The 21,359-nt window shown below is 39.6% G+C and overlaps 1 protein-coding gene across 6 annotated transcripts in view; it reads left to right on the top strand.

Annotated features, from left to right (window-relative positions):
- The first annotated feature begins 1,001 nt into the window (after positions 1–1,001).
- The window catches only part of stra6 (signaling receptor and transporter of retinol STRA6), a 30,485-nt gene continuing 10,127 nt past the window's right edge, over positions 1,002–21,359 (top strand). Inside the window, exons 1-15 of one of the 6 annotated variants that reach the window (XM_061822552.1) lie at positions 1,477–1,701; positions 6,754–7,009; positions 7,639–7,736; positions 7,860–7,912; positions 7,993–8,059; positions 9,336–9,415; positions 10,699–10,832; positions 12,331–12,497; positions 13,283–13,408; positions 15,198–15,268; positions 19,017–19,096; positions 19,176–19,237; positions 19,599–19,761; positions 20,264–20,339; positions 20,621–20,754. In XM_061822552.1, coding sequence (XP_061678536.1) covers positions 9,345–9,415; positions 10,699–10,832; positions 12,331–12,497; positions 13,283–13,408; positions 15,198–15,268; positions 19,017–19,096; positions 19,176–19,237; positions 19,599–19,761; positions 20,264–20,339; positions 20,621–20,754 — 1,084 coding nt within the window. In that variant the 5' untranslated portion in view covers positions 1,477–1,701; positions 6,754–7,009; positions 7,639–7,736; ... (1 more) ...; positions 7,993–8,059; positions 9,336–9,344. Of the gene's footprint in view, positions 1,206–1,473; positions 1,797–6,753; positions 7,010–7,638; positions 7,737–7,859; positions 7,913–7,992; positions 8,060–9,335; positions 9,416–10,698; positions 10,833–12,330; positions 12,498–13,282; positions 13,409–15,197; positions 15,269–19,016; positions 19,097–19,175; positions 19,238–19,598; positions 19,762–20,263; positions 20,340–20,620; positions 20,755–21,359 lie in introns of those variants that run through there. The other 5 variants (XM_061822548.1, XM_061822550.1, XM_061822549.1 and 2 more) reach the window with 5 other exon arrangements.

The raw sequence follows: 21,359 nt of genomic DNA, 5'->3' as shown, positions 1-21,359 counted from the left end.
CCCTCAGAGGGCCGTTATGACTGTGGAACAAAAATATTTTTTAATCATCTCATCATATTTACATCATCAATTTATGAACTAATTTGGAATCAGAAATCAAGGGTAATGTATTTTTCAACTATTCACGTTTGGTAACACAAACATTCTTGTAATATCGGAAAGTTTATCATTAATGATATATGACAATTTGAAATTTTGGTACAGATTTTTACAAGAATCATGGAAACTGAGACTCTGGATGTGGCTTCGCGGGCCACATAAAATCATTTGGCGACCAGATCTGGCCCCCGGGACTCGAGTTTGACACGTGTGCCATAGATGAAAACAATTTAGACATAGCTTACTAAAAGTGTTGGCTCCCCTGCCATGACTCAGATATTAATTTAATTGACATCTAATTTTTAATCCATTGGGTTTAATACAACATTGGTCATCCGATGGAGTTCTAAACTCCTCTGGTAAGGTTTTCCGCAAGGTTTAGGAGTCAATTCATCGGAATTTCTGACAAGTTTTGCAAATGCCCATTTGTGAGGTTACACAGTGATGCTGGATGAGAAAGCCGAATTCTTAATCGCCGCTCTAATTCATCCCAAAGTGTTCTCAAGGGTTGAGGTCAGTATTGGTAAAGGTCATCTGCATCAAACTTTCTCATCCTTGTATTTGGACAGTGAGGCCAACACCAGTGTGGGACCTCACAAATACGCTCCTGGAAGAAAGGGCAAAAATTTCCATAAACTCACTCCTAAACTTTGCCTTGGGTCAATCCACACCGTTCATTTATTCCCCCCCAAAAGAGACCCTTCTCCTCCTCTGCTTTGCTCTTCATTGACCAACTGTTTTCTTCGACTAGCACAAGCAGAACTCAGAATATGGGATAACATCACTTTAATGCAAATCTGGACAAAATCATCACTGGACATTTTAAAATAACAATAATTAAATGTCTAATTTTACAATGAAGTGAAAATAAACATGCCTTCATTCATATGAACTTGTCCACGAGTCACATCTAAATGTTTCACAACACTTAAGTAGTTCAATAAGGTTGCTGGCAAAGCAAGATAGAGACGTTCAAAGTCCTCACACACGCTTACAGCATGAGGCAGACACACAACAAATAAGTTGCACTTGTCTTCGATCTTGATGGCGGGGAGCATTTTTCATATTTAGATGGTCCACGCTGAGGAGGTCTCTTGGATAATACGGTAAGCTCTCTAAACGAATTAAAGTACGCCATTTGTGAGTGCTTTAAATTCATTTGTATAACCAGGGAAGGCAGCTTTTTATATAAACTTAATTCTGCACATTATTCATGTTTGCCAATTCTATGATATCAAGCTTTAGGATTGCAAAGTGATGATGGGAGATGAGATAAAGAATGTATTTCTTTTTTTCCCAAATACAATTACCTCCCATTAAATATAGAAAAAGTTTCCAGGTTGAAAACGTAATATGGCAGGAACATAGCAAAATATTATCGTACAGTGCATTCTGGGATTTGAAGTACTTGTCGCGTAGTGGCCAAGTAAAGTACTAAAGTTTTTTTAATGGTTAGACGACAATATTAGCTATGATATAAACAGGGCTAATCGAAATCCATTAGCATGATTACCATTAGTTATGTGTCTGCCGGACAGGGTTTTATTTGAGGGGTGTTGATGCTGTCACTTTTAAATCCACGCATGTTGTAAGAACTGGCAGGTGAGTTAGCCGTCCAAATAATTATGAAGTCGACTTTTAAAAAAAATCCCACCACGACCATATAAACGCTACGCATGTGTGAAAGGGAAGACGAGGTGAGCAGGTTTTTACCTGAATGTTCGTGTTGTGTTGTTGAAGTTTCCTCGTATTGTGAGCCTGGCTTTTTTTAAAATTACTTTCAAAATGTTCAAATGTGCGCAGCTGCTCCTCAGACGAGCATGAATTGCGACGTCGTCATCTAATTACGTCACTGATATAATTGGCTTGAAAGTGAGAGAATTCATAAATAAAGTGTCTCCTATGTCATTGTGTACTCCTGACTAGCAACAACTTTGAAGTACACTAACACAATTTTAAAGTGCTGTATAACAAATTCTCCATGGAGATGCACCTCATACCTCTGACCAAATCATCTCCAATAACGACACTCAACTTGGATGTGTAGCTTAAGTCTGACCCTAATATTTGGTTCATTTTTCATAATTTATATACAGTAAACTGGAATTGTTTGGCCTTGTCTGCTCCCTCCTCAGTGCTATTTCTAATTTTGTAACTCAAGATTTCAGGGTGGATTTTGACATTCTATTGCAGTGATTCCCAACCAGTGTGCCGCTGGAAATTGCAAATTTCACTTAATTGGTCAAAATTATTCTTTATACCTTTTTTTTATGTTTTGTTTTTGTAGAATTGTAGTTGTCCTGTGATTAATTTTTTTTTATCTTTTTTTTTTTTTTTAAATCTAGCTGTGCCTTGGCCAAATAAATGTTGAATATCACTGCTCTTTGGATGACTCGGATTGCTGGTGTACCAAAGTGCTGTTGCCTTGAGTCTATTTAATAGCTGGATGCTCAGTCATAGTTTTTTTGTTTTGTTTGTTTGTTTTGTTTTTCTACTTTTCCACAAGCTGGGACCATTGGCCAGATAACACTTCTGTCTGTCTTCTACTCCTCAATCTTGGTGTCTGTTTTCTGAGCAAACCCTTACGCGAAATCGCAGACTAATTTCCAGCAGGGCACACAGAGATAAACAGCCGCATTCACAATCTCACCTAGGGGCAATTTAGAGTGTCCAATTAATGTTGCATGTTTTTGGGATGTGGGAGAAAACCGAAGTGCACAGAGGAAACCCACGCAGGCACAGGGAGAACATGTAAACTCCACACAGGCAGGTCCAGGATCAAAACTGGGACCTCAGAACTGTGAGGCCAACGCTTCCCAGATGACCCTCCATGCCACCCCAGATTAATTTATTCACTATTTATTTTTTCACTTTAAAGGTCCAACATCAAATTGACTGACCATAAAATGAAATCTCCAGATTTTTTTCCCCACACAAAAATAACATTTTCCTTCCCATTAGTCAAAATTTCTTCTAAATAAATTGAAGCCATTTATTCCTCAACCCCTCTGAGGTTTGTAGGTTCTGCAAAACATCCTGGTAAATCATTGCTTTTGCAACAAATAAATTGGAAAATTTGGCCATTTGCATTTCCTCTTGTTACTCTGGTTTCTTCCCACATCCCAAAACATGTGAAATTAATTGGACAGTCTAAATTGCGTGATTTGTGTGTGATTTGTGAGTGCGGCTGTTTGTCTCCATGTGCCCTGCGATTGGCTGGCAACCAGTTCAGGGTGTACCCCGCCTCCTACCCATTGACAGCTGGGAAAGGCTCCAGCACTCCCCGCGACCCTCGTGAGGATAAGCGGCAAAAGAAAATGGATGGATGGGTGGTCATTTGCAATGCGTCTGATACTATGATTGCCTTCCACCAGGCTCATTTCTTGTCATACAGAAAAAAACAATGCGAAAATGAATCTGCTCATGTTGTCTGCTTCTTAGCGGAAATTGAAGTTGGTCATCAGTGGAGGGTCAAAAGAAAATATTAGCTTGATTTTTATTACTCTCATGCTGTTTATGGAAGAAGCCTATGTCAGCGATATTTCTTGAACGATGGAAGCCGCAAAAGAATTTGGTGAGGGGGAAAACAAATGTTCAGAGCATTAAACATAAATGCCTAGTCCTAGTCCTTCATGCACCAAATTCTGTCATAATTTTGTGCACAAATTTTGAAAACCAACTCCTCAGTAGATGCCTGTTTATAGTGAGGTGTAAGGTGATGTTTTTTTTTTAATGCCCTTCATGTCATGATTACATCACAATCAGTTAATTCCAATGTGTAGTCTCACCAAGATTATTGGTCAGGTGCCGTGATGTGGGCTTTTCAGTGCACTTTGAAAAGGTCTTTTTTGAACCAGCCTCCCTAAACCTGATACAAGTGCAGTGTCCGGCACAATCAAAGTGCTTCTGTGTGATGTCATTAGAAGCGTTCAAAGCATTCTTTGTTCATTGACCCCTTTTTTTGCCGGGCTGCTTTTTCTCCCCTGAGCATATTCGATGTGGTAGCTTACTGTGCTTGAGAAACGGCTTTTTCTCAGGAGTGCTGGGAGGGAAAGTTGTGTTGCTTTCTAAACTAAGTGTGGCTTTAATCCCACCTTAATGAGTGTGCTCTGACATGGAGCCAGTGTTGCGAAACGACCACGGTCTCGGTGCAGGGACTGATTTCGGCACTCCAAATCTGTTGTGGTTAGCCTATTTTACGCATAGGCGAGCTCTTGCATACTATCTAAATAGTTGTGTCAGTATTTACCCTATTCTTGGTAAAAGAACATAATCGGAGCAAATGTGAGCTTTTTGCCCGTCTAACGCTTATGCGTCATGTAAGTCTTGGGCTTTTTTTTTTTTTACCCTTTAATGCAATTTCTGTGCTCCACTTTGCAGACGATTTCTGAACATTTGTACTCAACACAAAGATACTCAGTATGCGAGCCTATAGTGTAATGTTTTATGATGAAAAAAACAAACCGTACCGTGTATGATACACACAACATGCCACTTCATTGGAAACACCCACAGCTAGAGATATTCACTACAAAAGCTATGGGGCATTGAGATGTGTCAGACAAGTTCCAGAACTGGTATCACAAAAGATAGTTTCAAACCTGCATTAAGGGTTTGAGACTATTAATGAACACATCCACAAAGATCTTGTGGATCAGATGAGGCGAGAGTTGTGGTAGGACAACTCGTGGCTGGTTCACAGTGACAATGCAGTTCCCCACTGTAACCGGAGCATCTGACAGTTCCCAGCCGGGAAGAGGGTCGCTGTGCTGGAGCAACTGCTGTCCTCAGCTGACTTGGCTCTGTGCAATTTTTCGTGTTTCCCAAGCCTCATGGGCCAATTAAAGGGACCCGTTTTCAAGACTTGAACGACATCACGATGGCAGTGATGACGGAAACGGAGTGCAGAGAAGACTCCAGGGGGATTCCGTTGAAGTGGAAAAATTTGTACTTTGGATTTGGAAACTACTGTAACACCAGTCCTGTGCTTTTTCTGATGCAACTCATCTATTCAAAGTTTTATTGATACAAAGAAAATAAGTTTTATTTTATAGGATGGATGACAAATAATAAGTGTGCCTGGGTGGATGACTGGTTAGCACAGCTGTGTCACTGTTCTGGAGACCTAGGTTCCAATCTGGCTTTGCCTGTGTGGAGTATGGATGTTCTCCCGTGCCTGTGTGGGTTTTCTCCAGGTACTCCGGTTTCCTCCTACCACATCCCAAAACCATGCGTGGTAGGTTAATTGAAGACTATAAATTGCAGATGTGAATGTGAGTACAAATTGGTGTTTGTGTCTTGTTGGCGACCAGTTCAGGGTGTACCCCGCCTGAGGATAACCGATATGGAACATGAATGTATAACAACAAGTTTATTATTGCTCTGTTCTGTACCTTATTGTTGATTGAGCAATCATCATCTATCATGAGTTTTCTTCAGTTTTATTTAAGGATGTATTTAGTTACTTTTTAAGTGTTTTTTTTATATACATACTGGCACATTTTATAATATAATGTAGACAAGGCATGTCAATATCAAATTCACTGTAGGCAAAGATTAAAAATTTGGACAAAGTCATGAGCCAAACTCAGTATTTATTGTACATTTAATGCAGTTGTGCATGTTTTCCATTCTCGCTAGACATTTATTGTTCAATCTTATTATTTGGATACAAACTTAACTGAATCTAGATGAAGCAAGCTTTAATATTTTAAACACATGCAAAATCAAATGTGCAATAAATGACATCGATGGTATTTGTTTAAAAATTTATAGATCTTAGATCTAAAGTATGTCATGAACAGATGACCTGCCTTCTTGGAAGTGCCTGTTTTCGATCTTTCGTTTAGCCATTTTTGGGGAAGGGGAGGTATGATTTTTTTTTTTCCGAGATGACTGATAGTTGTTCATACCTGCAATAGAAAAGGAGGGGGCTCTTGCCGGTCTCAACTCATACGTCAAAACGCTAGCAAAGAATTCTGGGATTTGGAGTATTAGCGGCAGGTCCCCTCTAATACATGCTATGGCCTCTCGGACTATATATAATTACATTATGGGCTGGATTGGGCCTGTGGGCCTGGTTTTAACATATATGATATAGACTAAATGTGGAAAATGATTTCCACTGGCCAAGGAAACTAGCGTAATTTATCTGTTGTTGATAAACTGTCAATGTCAATGAACTTGTTCTTGATCCTTATCAAGGTGTGCGGCTCTTTTATCAATGCAAGGGTGGGCAATGTCTTAAAAAGATTTACCATTATCATCATCATCGAAGGCCACAAAACATGGTTCATCGTCTCCATTTGTCCACACATTCCCAGCTGTAGTTTCATAACTGGGCCCACCTTACTGCAACAACAGGTCCAACAACACAACCTCACAAATTGAGGTATTCCCGGTAAGCAGCAGGTGGCCTTCCAGATTGGCTGCCCAGATCTCCACTTATTCCCTCCTTTCACCCCCCCCCCCCCCACACACACACACACACTCGTTGCCCCCCCCATAACCACCCCAACCCTTCTACCCCCTCACACTCCCCCCCTCCCCCCCGTCTTTCAGTGTAGTGGTAACCTGCTGCTGAAACCGGGCCTTTGCCGGGTGGACAAGGCACGTCGCAGTCGGGAGCTTTCAAACTAACTCTCTCCACAACAGGACCACAACAGTACCGGGACACCTGATCTGACCCATCGCTAGGCAACAAGGACGCCCCTGCTGCAGAAACTGGGGCCTTGGCACCAGTTTGCTTCTCACTATCACAGCAGTGTGCCGCTTTGAAATTGTGGTGAGAAGTTCCCCAGGTGCAAACTTGGGAAGTGTTTGGAAAAAGAGACGGCACAATGGATAACGATGCTGTGCCGGACTATGAGTACCCAGACTATGATCCTGTGGCCAAGAAGATTAACAGAGAGTGAGTAAAATGACTTACATTTTTTGATGGTGTTAATCATATTTTAAGTGGAGAAATGTCTGTGAGCAAGCACTATCCCAGGTGAATGACCCTTCAGTCCAGTTTATGCAGACAAGCTTCATCAATGTCATATTTTAAGAGGTTGGATCAACAGATTAAAAGAACAAATAAGAAAAGGTCTTATCGGTCATTAATTTGACCACATTAAGTGTTTGTTTCAAATGTAGCCACTCCGGCTTCCCACAACTGACTTTTTTGGGTCGGGCAATTTCAGATTTCCATTCGTAAACCTGCAGAGATCATAACATTAACAGAAGAAATTTTACCATTAGATCATTTTCTTAAATCAACAGTGAAACGGGATCATGATGAAACAAGAGCCATTTGTCAAACTCTCCTGCATTGAAAGTGTCCTGCTAAGTCCTAAACTATGTTGAGTTGTGGTCCTTTTAGCTTTAATGTAGCTTTTTAGTGGTTTTAGGCATTTTACAGCATGTAAACAGTCAGATATCCTCTCCGCCGACTGTGAATTTTGACATTGCTTTAAATTTACATGTTGTTTGATGTGATGCCAGCGTCTCCTCTTTGAGTGAGGGCCAAAATCCCAAATTGGCTCAATGTTTGCGCAGGTGAAGGGCGGTCGTCAACCCCATCCATCCTGGATGTTTCTCTTCCGCAACACATTCATAACGTGTACTCCATGAGACCTTCTTCTAATATGAAAGTGGTAATGACTTCCTCATGACGAGGCATTCCTGCTCTTGTACTACACAGTAACGTGAACATAGGCATCAGTTGTTTCCTGCATCACGCTGAAAGCAATCCGGTTAAATGCAAATCTCTGCCACAGGATTTCAGCTTCGACAAAAGGTCCTGATGGTGACGTGTGAAAGGTTTAGCGAGGTGCAGGCCTGCTCACTTACTCAAGGCCTTGTGTTACAACACACGCTGATTGTTCTTCTCGTGTTTGTGTGTGTCTTTAGAATAATTCCTCCATGTGACCCCACTGCAGATGACAGGCTCTACCACATATGCATCAGCGCAATATCAGTGAGTCTCTTTCCGTGTTGCGTTCGCTGAGCACTACTTTACACTTACTCAATGAAACTTTGGAAGCATGCTAGTATTTAGCGGTAGAAATGCCAGCACGGTAATAGTTGGGTGGCTGCACGAGATGTGTCAGGAAAGTTCCAGGACTGGTGTCACCAAAGTTGTATTTCAAACACAAACCTTGAGTTTTTCCCCTTTTAATGTTGGCTGAACAATCAACCAGCACGTAGAGATCCTGGGGCATTTGCTTCATTCAGTCCCCGAGAAAAGCGGCTTTTTGACCATGACAACGTGCCTCCTCACAATGCCCTGAACAACTGACACTACCTGGCAAAAAAGAATTTGGCCATGCTGGAGGAACCTCTTTCCAAAGTTCAAGTGGCTCATCTACAGGAGCTGTTTTGAAGATGTGGACCTCAGCACCTCAAGATAGCCATGATGATGGTGCACATGAAGGTGTGGAAAAAAATGAGGACTTTTGTTGGACGGTACATGGATTACCTGGAAGTGTAAAACTCGAAATTTGTTATTTCGATTTGGAACATATTTACAGTGTTCACACTGTTTTGTGACACTAAACAGTGTGACACTGTAACAGACACTGTTTTGTGATGCTAGGACTGGAACATTCCTGTTTTACCTTGTATGTGGCCAACCCACCACACATTGAACTACTACAACACATCCTGTCCCAGTTGTCAGTCAATGAGGTAGAAATGACATCAACCTTCGTTATCATACGCAAAAACCTGTCAGTCTGGTTTTATTTGCACGATTTTGCAAATGTATTTGATTCCATTGTGAAACTGGAGTAATTGCTGTCTCTTTTAATCAACTCTGCCAATTGTCAACAAAAAGAAACTTCTGCTGCGCATCCTAAAGCTGATGACACTTTTTTTTTCAATTTATTTAACTAATCCCTGGTCAAAAGGTGGTCCATACAGGTCCAATTTAAAGCGTGGCATTCTTTCTTTTGCCTTGTTTCCTGAATGTGTTCCAGGTCATGTGAGGTCACTGAACTCTTACTGTTCAATGATCTTGACTAATGACGTTTCATTCAGGCCGCATCCATGGGGAGCACTAATGAGGCACTCGTTTTTTTGTTCGTTTGTTTGTAATTTTTGTTGGGCCAGCTATGTCCACTCCTTTTTTTATTTTTATTTTTTTTTTGGAACATGTATATGTATCATAGTAAGCCCTGACCCCAATTGAAGTCGCTGCTCCTCTGGCCACGCTGCTCTGCTTGTAATGCTAACTAACGTATCTCGTTCTCCAGCTGGTTGTCATGGTGATCCTTGCATTCTTAGCCAGACGCACAAAAGCAGGCAAACAGACAGGACTCCCAGGTTTACTCAGGTGAGCCTCTAATTATCTTCAGGGTACCGATACAGTGCAATGAACATTTTGCATATTACCAACCAAATGTACAGTATACATGGTGACATCTGGTTAGAGCAGCGGTTCTTGGAGATGTTTTGGAGATTAATCTGCACACCCCTGTCATGACGCCGGACACCCCCCCCACCCCACCCCAGTTAGAGGAGCTGCCTCACAGTTCTGTGGACCGGGGTTCAAATCCTGGCCCCACCTGTGTGGGGTTTGCATGTTCTTCCCATGTCTGCGTGGGTTTTCTCTGGGTACTCCCGTCACTCTGGTTTCCTCCCAAATCCCCAAAACATGCATGGTAGGTTAGTTGGAGACTTTAAATTGTCCGTAGGTGTGAATGTGACTGTGAGTGATTGTTTCTATGTGCCATGCGATTGGCTGGCAACCTGTTCGGGGTGTACCCAAAATTCCTGCCCGTTGATAGTTGGGATAGGTTTCAGTGCTCCTGCAATCCTTGTGAGAACTCTAAAATTGGATGGTGTATAAAGTGCATTTCTCACTGTAGTTCCCAGAGTAATACTCTTTACAGTTGTAATTTCAATTAACAATGTGTTATAATTTCGTGTTGCTGTGCAGCGCTTTGCTAAAATGTTGCAATAGATCATTTTAAAAAAATTTAAGAATCCATATTAATTGATTTAACCTCAATCACTAAGGTAAGAAATGTATGTTTACCACATATTTTTATTGGTTTTATGCAGCAACCAAAACTTTGCTGTACAACATGAGAGTTGAGAAAAACAGTTTGCCTCATGTCTGAAGCTTCTCAATTGCCTCAGGTTTCGTTGCTCTGAGTTTGATAATATAAATGTCCAGTTGTTAGTAACTGGGTGATGAGCTGCGATTTGTGTATGATATGTGCCCATGAGTGTGCGTGCAAATGATTGACACTTTGTCAGTCACGCATGGGTGTCTGTAATACGTTGTTCTTCCTCAGGCAGTTTGGTTTTGAAAAACAAAAGTAAACTGAAAACTTACCTTTTAACAGAGCAGGATTTTTTTTAATGTCATCTCACTGATGTAATTTTGAAGGAAAACATGCAACTTATCTCTGAGAATAGGACATTAAAGACAATTCGCACCTTGAGGTTAAAACATGGAATGTACTTTGTCAGCAATGATGTGTATTTATTTGATTAGCGCCAAAAACACTGATGAGGACCATTTTCATCATATCTGCTCAATAATCATCTCAGCTGCATGCAAGGCCGCTAACACATGGACTCTAAATACCTGCCACTTGGTTTCCGCAGTCCGGTCAACTTCCTGGACCATACCCAGCACAAGGGCCTGGCAGTGGCTGTGTTTGGAGTGCTCTTGTGTAAACTCTGCAGCATGGTCATATTACCAAACCCTCTGCCCTTCACCACCGAAGCCGAGAACAAACGTGAGGTCATTTTCGTACTTCCTTCCTCATTTTTTTTTTTTTTTACATGCATTGTAGACGTGTTAGACATTATGTCCTGTGACATTGGAAGCAAGCTTTGTCCTGAGGTTGTCTTACAGATGGTCATTCTATTACATAACTGGATTGTTTTCCTTCCGTGGTTCTGTGTTGTTTTCGGCTCTAAGCTGTTTAAATTTCAGAAATGAAATTAATTAAGAATTCGCTGAATGTTATCAAGCCTCACTACTTTGTACAATCCCAAAACAACACAAGGTTTAATTAGCAGAATGGCTTTAACACGATGTGATCTCCAGTCACTCTGACTTAGTTTTGCACTACATCAGTGTTTGTCAGATCTTGTGCATTCATAACTTGACATTTTCTACATATACAGTACATCTCTCAGTATATGGTGTACTCAGGTAGTACATCACAGGCTAAAGCTGCTTAGTATACAAAGTGCTGCTTACGATATTATATAGTCATACCAAGATGTATGCCCTACAACAGCAAAATATAAACCTTTTGTTTTATTAATCCAGCCTACTGAGCATTTATTTTTTATATCAACTATCCTGTTGTATTTTCATACATTTTAAATGTTATATTGTATTTTTTGAATGTGTAATGTTTTTTAATTAAATAATTAGTTGAATATATTTAAATTACTACAAATGCATTAGTACAATTTCAAACATGAATCTAATTTACTGTTTATTATGAAATATTTTACATGTTTATTTTTGTAATTGAATATATCTCTTAAAATTGCTCGACTAATTGTGTAGTATAAATGGAAAATATAAAACTAAACAATTTTACAGATACCTTACTTGTCTAGATTCCAATGTATTTTATAAAGTAATTGTTTATCAATTAAATAATTTTTTTGCATAATGAATAACATTTAAACATTTATTATTGTATTATTAAAAGAAACTATTTTGTATCCATGTTTGAATTACATTTTTTGGGTGGTCTCTATGAATGACCAGCCCCATTTGGTCATTTTAATAATCAAATGTGGCAGTTGAAAGAAAGGTATCCACCACCAATGCTTTATATTTACCATTGAATAATGTTTTCTGACCCTTCTACAGTGATTACAGTGGATAAAAACCATTTAGTAATGTATGTTCAAATCCAGGTTCATGTGATGTTTTAAAAAAAAAACCTATTAAACCAAGATTAATAATGTCTTAAGGTTTTTCCACCATAAATGGAAGTGTACCTAGTGTATAACTTGGTTGGATAGATGTGCACAATTGCACACACTCTTTAAACTTTAAACTAAAAAAATCAGATGTTCTAGTAGTGGGCTACACTACTGAAAAGTAACATCACTGTAATACTCGTTTTGACAGTGTTAATCAAAACTTGGCTTTATTGTCTTTGACGGATTGGTGATTGGTGAGCTTCATTATTTGATTGTGACCATATCTCTTAAGAAATGCCAGTTGAGTGTATATGTTTCACACTTTGTTTGTTGGGTCTGCAGAGAACTGGATGATCCTGGGTGTCTTCTTCTACCCCACACTTTACTACCCTCTCCTGGCATGTGGCACCCTGCATAATAAAGTCGGCTATGTACTCGGTAGCCTTTTGTCATGGACGCACTTTGGTATCTTGGTTTGGCAGAAGATCGATTGCCCCAAAACGGCACAGGTATGCACAGATGACTATCAACACAAAAAACTACCGGTAAATATCTCTTTTACAGTATACTTAATGTATGCACCGGAGGGGGGTGAAATAATTTGTTCTGGTTGAAAAACCTTTTACGAGCAAACCATGTCAAATGTCTATCTTTGCCACATCCACCTATTTTTTTTCCCCTCTGCAATGAATGGTTCTGAGTCAAACCAATTATTTCCCCTGTCTGGTGGCGTTAATCAAGTAACGTCGTCACACTTCATCACCTGAGTGTGTCTCAATGGCATCCATACTTTATGATACATTTTGTAATGGTTTTCTCTATGCTAAAGATGCCAGTATAATGTGCAAGAGTGGGTTAAATGTATGCTTCATCCATGGAACGATTTATTACTGAAAAACTGAAAAGAGCCACTGGAAAAGTTCTTTCTCAAATAAAACTGGAATTGGATCAACGTTTATGTTGTTGTAGGGATTTGGGGTGAATGTATTTGATGACATTTGGTAGTACAAGTTTGTAAAATTTGGTGAAATTAATGATCAGTTAAAAAAAAAAATCACTATTTGTAATGTGATGTTGGTAACTCCCATTTCATGACAAGTGACTACTGAGGAGTGCACTTAATTTTTGTTTCAATACAGATTTAGCCAACAATAACTTTTATGACTCGCAATGAGCAGCTCGGCCTGTCTCTAGTGGCCATAACATTTTCTGCTTCCTTTTTTTGTTCTTGTTTAAAAGTAAGCTACTGTATAAGTGACCAAAATTAAAAAAAAAATAATTTCCCCCCTTTTAGATACATAAACACTACGCACTGTTCTCCAGTCTGCCCCAGATAGCTTGTTTGGCATTTCTCAGTTTCCAGTACCCTCTTCTCCTTTTCAAGGGCTTGAAGGGCACTGAAAAGAGCAACGTTACTGAGGTAAGTCATGTTGCCACACCTAATCCAATCATGTTAAAAATTAATTTGTTGCACCGCGCATGTTTAAGTTTTCTCCTTATGCTGTCTGTAATATCTGTGTTTATATGCTGTATGAACACCCTATTAATGAATATTAACTAATGTTCACCTATGCCTGCACTTTAAAAAATGTAGACTAAGACACACTGCACATTATTTCTTAGGCTTTTCAGTACTTATCATGCTCTGTCTCGGCTGAAGCAATGTGCCATAAGCCTCACCATTTTAAGTAGATTTGACGTAATTGGTTTATGTTATGTTCTTGATCAGATTATCTGAAGCTTGCCATGTTTTTTTCAGTGTTGAAACACAATAGCATGTTTATTTTGTGCTAATCTTGACACATTCGTGACAAAGCTGAAAGTAGTGCCTGCTCCCCATATACACCACAAAGATACCTCACAATCACATTAACAAAGTACAGTACCTTATGCAATGAGGAAGGTGTGTGGTTGACCACGCTTCACATAAATCTAGTTTCAGTTAACACAAAAATATATGAATTCTATTATTTTCGTGTTCAACAGAAAATGAGGACCCTCTGTGTAATTGGCATTTTTTAAAAGTCTGTCTGGTCCACTTTATACCCAACACATTTCAGCACCCAGAGAACATCATCCCCTTAGTGAAAAAGGGAGGTCAGAGCATCATGCTCTGGTGATGTTTTTCTACACCAGTCACTGAGAAACAGGCCCGAGCTGAGGAAAAGAGGGTTTTTGCTAAATACAGTTATATTTTTTTAGTCAAATTTGTACCAGTCTCTAAGTAACTGTCAAACATGAAGGAACTACAGCAGTTTTTTCTTGCGGGATAGGCAAAAATCTCAGTGGCCAGACGTGGCAAGGTTATAAAGATGCATCAAAAGCAACTTGCATACATGATGGCCACAAATGGTGGATGTACACAGTACAGACTTTTGAGTAATTAATACATTTATCAATTTTAAGATTTTTATTTTTAAACCTTATTGTGTACTTTACATTGTGTCTGTGTAAGTTTTAGGTCATTAAACAAATGTATATATCAGACAAATAAAAGCCAAGCCAACTTAAAATGCTCTTTTTAGATGATTATTTCATGTATTTGGAAAAAAGAAGTTTGAAATTACCTGACCCTGTATGGAAAAAGTAGTGGCCCCTTAAACCTAATAACTGGTTGGTCAATCCTCAATAACAACTGAAATCAAGCATTTTCTATGATAGCCATTTATTTACATCTTACACATCACTGTGGAGATATTTTGGCTCACTCATCTTTGCCGAATTGTTTAAATTCTGAAAAAAATTAAACATTTTCGAGCACGAACACCTTATTTAAGGTCTCCTTTCACTTCAAAACTGACTTTTATGTGCTGATCCATCAAATAAGACATTCAATTAGAGGTTGGAACGTAACGTGATGGGTCAGAAGCCAACAGGGGTGAAAACATTTGAACTTTTTTTACGAGTCGCTGACTGTGTAGTACACATGGCTGACTGTTCACGGAGAGCGTAGGATCAATTCCCACTCAATGATGCTGCTGATATGTGTCCTGCGACTGGCTGGTGACCAGTCCAGTGTGTAGTCTGCCTTCCGCCAGAGAGATAGCTGGGATAAGGCTCCAGCACTGACCATGACCCTTATGCGGATAAGGGGCTTGGAAAATCAAATGAAAAACCTTTTTGTGTGTTGTCTTGGAACTTCATCTTTTACAGAATGACTTCTAAATGTCATCGAGATTGAGCTATTTGCTTCCTCATTTTGTTCTTAGGATCTAAACAGCAGCTATTACAGCGACTATGTGAAGAAACTGCTTAAAAAGAAAAAGCACATGAAAATCAGGTGCGTGGGTCCGTTACTCTACCTTCTATATATGGTATTCTCTTCAGTTAGTCCCATGACTGTCTAGTCCCGTATGTATACAGCGGCTGAAATAAGTATTTAACAAGTCACCATTTTTCTCACTACTTCCAAAGGTGCTGTTGACCTGAAAATTTCAAATTTCACCAGATGTTGGGAATAACTCAAGTAATCCATACATGCAAGGAAAGTATCACAAATAAGATCAGAAATTAAATCATGTGTAAAAATGTGAAATGACAGAGTAAAGGTACTGAAGACATGAGAAAGGGGAAGTGTAAAAAGGCATGGAAAGCCAAGACAATACCAAAAATGTATCAATGATCCAACAGCGATCCAGCCCCTTGTCAGTGCAAATGAGAATCAGCTGGTTAAATCCTAATTGATGGACTAAACATATCTGATGATGGGTAAGAGCAGAGAGCTGTCTCAAGACCATTGTGAATTGTTACAAAACATAATGATGGCTTTGGTGAGCCAGAATTTGTAAATGGAAAGCCAATCATCCGACCATAAATTTGGCTCAATCAAATGCTCCTTGCAAGATTTCTGACAGAAGATGGCAAAGAATAATCAGAAAAGTTGGTCAAGAGCCAAGGACCACCTGTGGAGCGCTTCAAAAAGAATTAGCTCTTACTGCTAATTCACAAGGAAAACCATGAATAATGTACACCACTGTCATGGCCTGTGTGTACACTCACGATGCAAGATCCCATTTCTTTAAAAAAAAAAAAAAGGATGTCAACAGTTATTTAAAATTTTCTCAAGAACATTTGGACAAGGCATTTTAATACTGGGAGAATGTAGTCTTGTCAGATGAGAGCGAAATGGAACTCTTTGGAGGCCACAATGCACAGCACGTTTGGAGAAGAAATGGCACTGCACATGACCCCAAACACACCATATTAACAGGGAAGTTTGGAGGTGGGAACAGTATAGCGTGGGGCTGCTTTACAGTGAATGGTACTGGTAAATTTCATATTACTGAAGAAAGGATGAATGGGCAAATGTACTGAGACAATAATCTGCTGCTGTCTACAAGGATGATGGAAATGAAAGTCGCAATTTCAGTAGAGTAATGCTCCACAACTTTCTGCCAAGAAAACTCTCAATTGGTTTCAAACAAAAACATAAAGCTGCTAGAATGACCCTGCCAATCACACAACTTAATTCCTGATTTTATTTTTTCTACTCTTTGTATGCATGGATTACTTGTGTTGTTCTACCAAGGGTTTAAAAAAAAAGAAAAAGAAAAAAAAATATATATATATATCAAGAGTACATTAGGAAATATATTTAAGAAAAATGGTAATGTGTAATACTTATTATTATTATTATTTCAACTGCGAAATATACAGTGGGAATGGACGGTTTTCATTATATTGTAACCATTTGCTAAAATCATTGTTCATGTTCATTTTTCTTCCTCATTAATGAACAAACAGCACCCCATTTTGACAGGAAAAAAGTGGCATTGTCTAATTTTTTGTAGCTTTATTAAAACAGAAAAACACACAAATATCACACAACCATAAGTACAGTATACAGACCCTTTGATTTGTATTTAGTATAAATGCCCTTTTGATCTAATAGACCTATGAGTGTTTTTGGTAATGATTTTGGCGATCCTCTGCCAGATCCTCAACAGTTCCCTCAGGTTGAATTGTGAAAGTTGCTGGGCAGCCATTTTCAGGTCTCTCCGAAGATGCTCAATTGGGTTCAAGTCAGGGCTCTGGCTGGCCATTCAAAAACAGTCACAGAGTTTTTCTGAAGCCACTCCTTCATTGTTTTAGCTGTGTGCTTGGGGTCATTGTCTTGTTTGAAGTTGAACCTGGGTCCTGTCTGAGGCCGTGAGCACTCCAGAGAAGGTTTTCGTTCAGGACATCCCTGTACTTAGCCTCATTAATTTTTCCTTCGATTGCAAGCAGTCGTCCTGTCACTAGTGTTGAAAAACACCCCCTCAGCATGATTCTGGCACCAACATGCTTCACTGTTGGGACTTTATTGGACAGCTGGACATGAGCAGTGCCTAGTTTTCCCCACACATATTATTTAGTCCAAAACGTTCCATTTTGGTCTCATAAGACCAAAGAATCTTCTTTCTCACCATCTTGGAGTCCTATGGGTGTTTTCAGCAAACACCCTGTGGGCTTTCATGTCTCTTCCACTGAGAAGAGGCTTCTGTTGGGCCACTCTGTCATAAAGCCAACTGGTGGAGGGCTGCAGTGGTTGTTGAAATGCTAGAACTTTGATACCCATCTCACGGTTCTTCTTTACCTGTCTCACCAAGGCTTTGCTTCTCTGATTGCTCGGTTTAGCCAGACAACTAGCACTTGGGGGCCACTTAAGTGCAGAAGAATTGTTTTGTACCCTGGCCAGATCTGTGCCTTGCAAAAAATTCTGCCTCTGAGCTCTTCAGGCAGTTCGTTTGACCACATGATTATGATTTGCTCTGACATGCACTGTGAGCTGCAAGGTCTTACATAAACAGGTGTGTGGCTTTCCTAGTCAAGTCCTAATCAGTATAATCATACACAACTGGACTTCAATGAAGGTGAAAAACCATTTTAAGGATAATCAGAAGAAATGGACATTACTTAGGTGAAAGATATGTCACAGCAAAGTCTCTGATACTTATGGCTGTTTGACATTTCCGTTTGTATTTTTTTACAAAATGGCAAACATTTCAACAATGCTTTTTTTGTCAACAAAAGGTGCTGCGTGTACATTAATGAACAAATACAATACAAAAATGAAGTTAAATATTTTCAGCAAATGGCTGCAATATAACTTTGGGTGAAAATTTTAAGGAGGCCTGAATACTTTCTCTACCCACTGTGCGTGTGTGCGCGTGCGTGTGCGTGTGTGTGTGTGTGTGTGTGTGTGTGTGTGTGTGTGTGTGTGTGTGTGTGTGTGTGTGTGTGTGTGTGTGTGTGTGTGTGTGTATACATTTGAAACTGCAAACCTCAGAGTATGAATTCAGCAGCTGGAGGGCACTCTTCCCCGCCAAAATAAGAAACTTGTACATACTTGTCTCTGTCTGTGTTGGGAAGGCTTGGTTAAATGTGCAGCAATATCAGACAAACACCAAGAACATTGGACAGATCCCAAGCAGGTTATAAACAGGAAACATGTTGTCTTTGTTTTTGCTGAATTGTCATTCTCAGTCACTTCCTCTTTATTCTCCTTTGCAAATGAATGACTAGAAGAGATGTCATAGTGAAAAGTGGAAAATATATATTACCATCTTTATTCACCAGTGATTTTCTCACTTGTTCAGTTTAAATCCATTAAATTTTCCCCCAAAAAAGTACAGAATAATTAATTTCAAGGGTGAAATTGTATAACTGGGCGGCACGATGGCTCAGCTGGAAAGCATTGGCCTCACAGTTCTGAGGTTCCAGGTTCAATCCTGGACCCAGCTGTGTGGAGTTTGCATGTTCTCCCTGTGCCTGCATGGGTTTCCTCCGGGCACTCCGGTTTCTTCCCACATCCCCGAAACACGCAACATTAATTGGGCACTCTAAATTGTCACTAGGTGTGATTGGGAGTGCGGCTGTTAGTCTTGATGTGCCCTGCGATTGGCTGGCAACCAGTTCAGGGTGTAACCTGCCTCCTGCCTGTTGAAAGCTGGGATAGGCTCCAGCACTCCCGCGACCCTTGTGAGGATAAGCAGCTAAGAAAATGGAATGATGGAAATTGTATAACTGTTGTTCACCTGTCACCCCAGGATATCAAGCACAGAGACCCCCAAGCTCCCCCAAAGAATACAAAATGCTTTGAAGGCCTATATTTATACACCAGAAGAAGGTGAAGTATCAGATTAGTTTATTTTTTTAATTTCTCTGCACTCCTGGAAACAGCATTCACTGTTTACCTTTCTTAACAGCTTTCAGGTTCCCTCTAAAGTTGGCCATTTCTGGAGTGGTGTCATTTATCGCACTTTATCAGGTAACTCATGAATATTGTGATGCTGTACTAAGAGTTATTTTAATATCTGTGGAAGCGGAAAGAGCTACAGTAATCCTTTGTTTTTCACGGTTAATAGGAACCAAAACCCCCTGTGAAATGTGAAAAACCCCGAAGTAGGTCAATCCGTATTGTATCAATGTGGCTCACATAATATAGTACCTACTGTAAAACGATCTGGCTTTTTTTGGGGAGGTTGGGCTAGGAAAAAAAAACCAATCCACTGAATCCACAATAAATGAATCATGAAGTAGAGAGGGATTACTGTATTTCCTCTCTGTGTTTTAATAGAGTTTGCTCCGAACGGTGGGGCACTGATTTAAATAAATGTTAAATATTTCAGGTTGGCCTGCTCCTAATCATGGCCGTAGTGCCTTCACTCCAGATCGCTCGGATGGGAGTCGATGAAGACATTGCCAACGTTTTAGCCGGCTTCAGGATCGTGCTCTCTCCAGACAAACACGAAGTGGTCCGAATTGTGGTCTATTACATGTGGTGTGTGGAGGGTGAGTGAGACCACAACCATGAAAATAAATGAATCGACAAAACATGTCCCCAGTATTTCCCCCAGTTTCTTAATTGCCCAGCCAAGTAACATTTTAAATAAATTAAACTAAACAAGTGGAACGGTTTAAAACTATCATCATGATGATGAGTGGAAATCAAAAGTGAATGTACCACTGTATTATGTTTTCAACAAAATGTTAGTAAATTATATGAAATCATGGGCATCATCATAGAAGCAGATTGCTATATATTCTCACAGTCACTTTGATACAATACTGTGCTGTAGTCATGTCGTCACTTGGGGTAGATATGATATCTTTGTTTTATGTTGTTGGCCTCAGATAATTTCATACTGTACTTTTTTCCTATTACATTGTGGCTCAGTAACTTCATTTTTCAGCATAATAAGCAGCTTCTTTGTGTCTTTTATAGTCAAATCACTATGATAGTACTAACAATGCACAAGAGGAGTACAATATTAAAGTATTTCTTTTCTGGCAGTGTGCTACATCTCGGCGATGACCCTGTCAACTCTTGTCAACTTGACAATGTTCATGAGGTCCATGGTTCTCCATCGGTAGGAACAGACTCTGTAAAATCCTTTCCCCCCCCCCACTTCCTTTTAAATCATTCTTTGTCTCGTTTCTGCTAAGCGAGCTTGACATTGTGGTGCTGTCATTATTATACAATAGCACACGTGGGTATTATTTCGACATAATGGAGCAATCATCTCCCAGACAGACAGAACAGCATTTGTTCAGCATGAACTGCTGCAAGATGTGCGAATGGCTATTAAAATGAATGAGATGTTCTGCTTTTACACTGAATCGCTCTCCTCTTGCTCCTTTTGTTCTGCAGGTCTAACCTCAGGGGCCTGTACAGGGGAGATATTTATAATGTCTATAACTGCCAGAGAAGTATGCGGGCTTCCGGACCAGCTCTGGTCTGCTGGATGGGATACACCAGCTTCACAGCAGCTCATGTGTGCATCGGTATGGTTAAATGATGAAATGAAAAGTTTAATGCATTATACAGTACAGCCACAATATGAGCTACAGCAGAGTCTCATGAAAATAAATACAAGAAGTATAATTTTACAAAGAAAATAGTTCTCAATTTTGAATACAACTGCAATGTGTCATACTGAGAAGTGTTTCTCTATTTACGCCAGCAAAATACAGGCTGTTCCAAAAGTTTTGACATTCCAAAAATGAGTTGCTGAGCAGCTAAATGCCCTAAGCAAATGAAATTAAATTAATCAAAATCCAGTCAGAATTCCAATAACCAATTCAAACAGATAAAGATTTTATATTTTGCTTTTCTCTTTTAACATGATTGTCCAAATCTTCTTTTTTAGTACGTGTGTTTTTATTAGATTTTCTCAAGAATGTGCACTACACATTCTTGTTTGATTGTGTTCGAGCATATTTTAACACACAAAATGCCTTTGTATTCCTAGTGGATGTCATTTATTCACCTTGGCAAAAAAAAAAAGTAATACAATAAACTAACATTAAGGTTAATACCGGTAAGTAATGCGAATTGGGTTTGTCATTAGACTGACTGTTTTGGCGAACACCCTGTTCAATAATAATCA

The sequence above is a fragment of the Syngnathoides biaculeatus genome, chromosome 6 (genome assembly GCF_019802595.1).
Source record: "Syngnathoides biaculeatus isolate LvHL_M chromosome 6, ASM1980259v1, whole genome shotgun sequence".
Classification (NCBI taxonomy): domain Eukaryota; kingdom Metazoa; phylum Chordata; class Actinopteri; order Syngnathiformes; family Syngnathidae; genus Syngnathoides; species Syngnathoides biaculeatus.
Note: the sequence above shows the minus strand (reverse complement) of the source record. Positions and strands in the feature narration are given on the sequence as shown.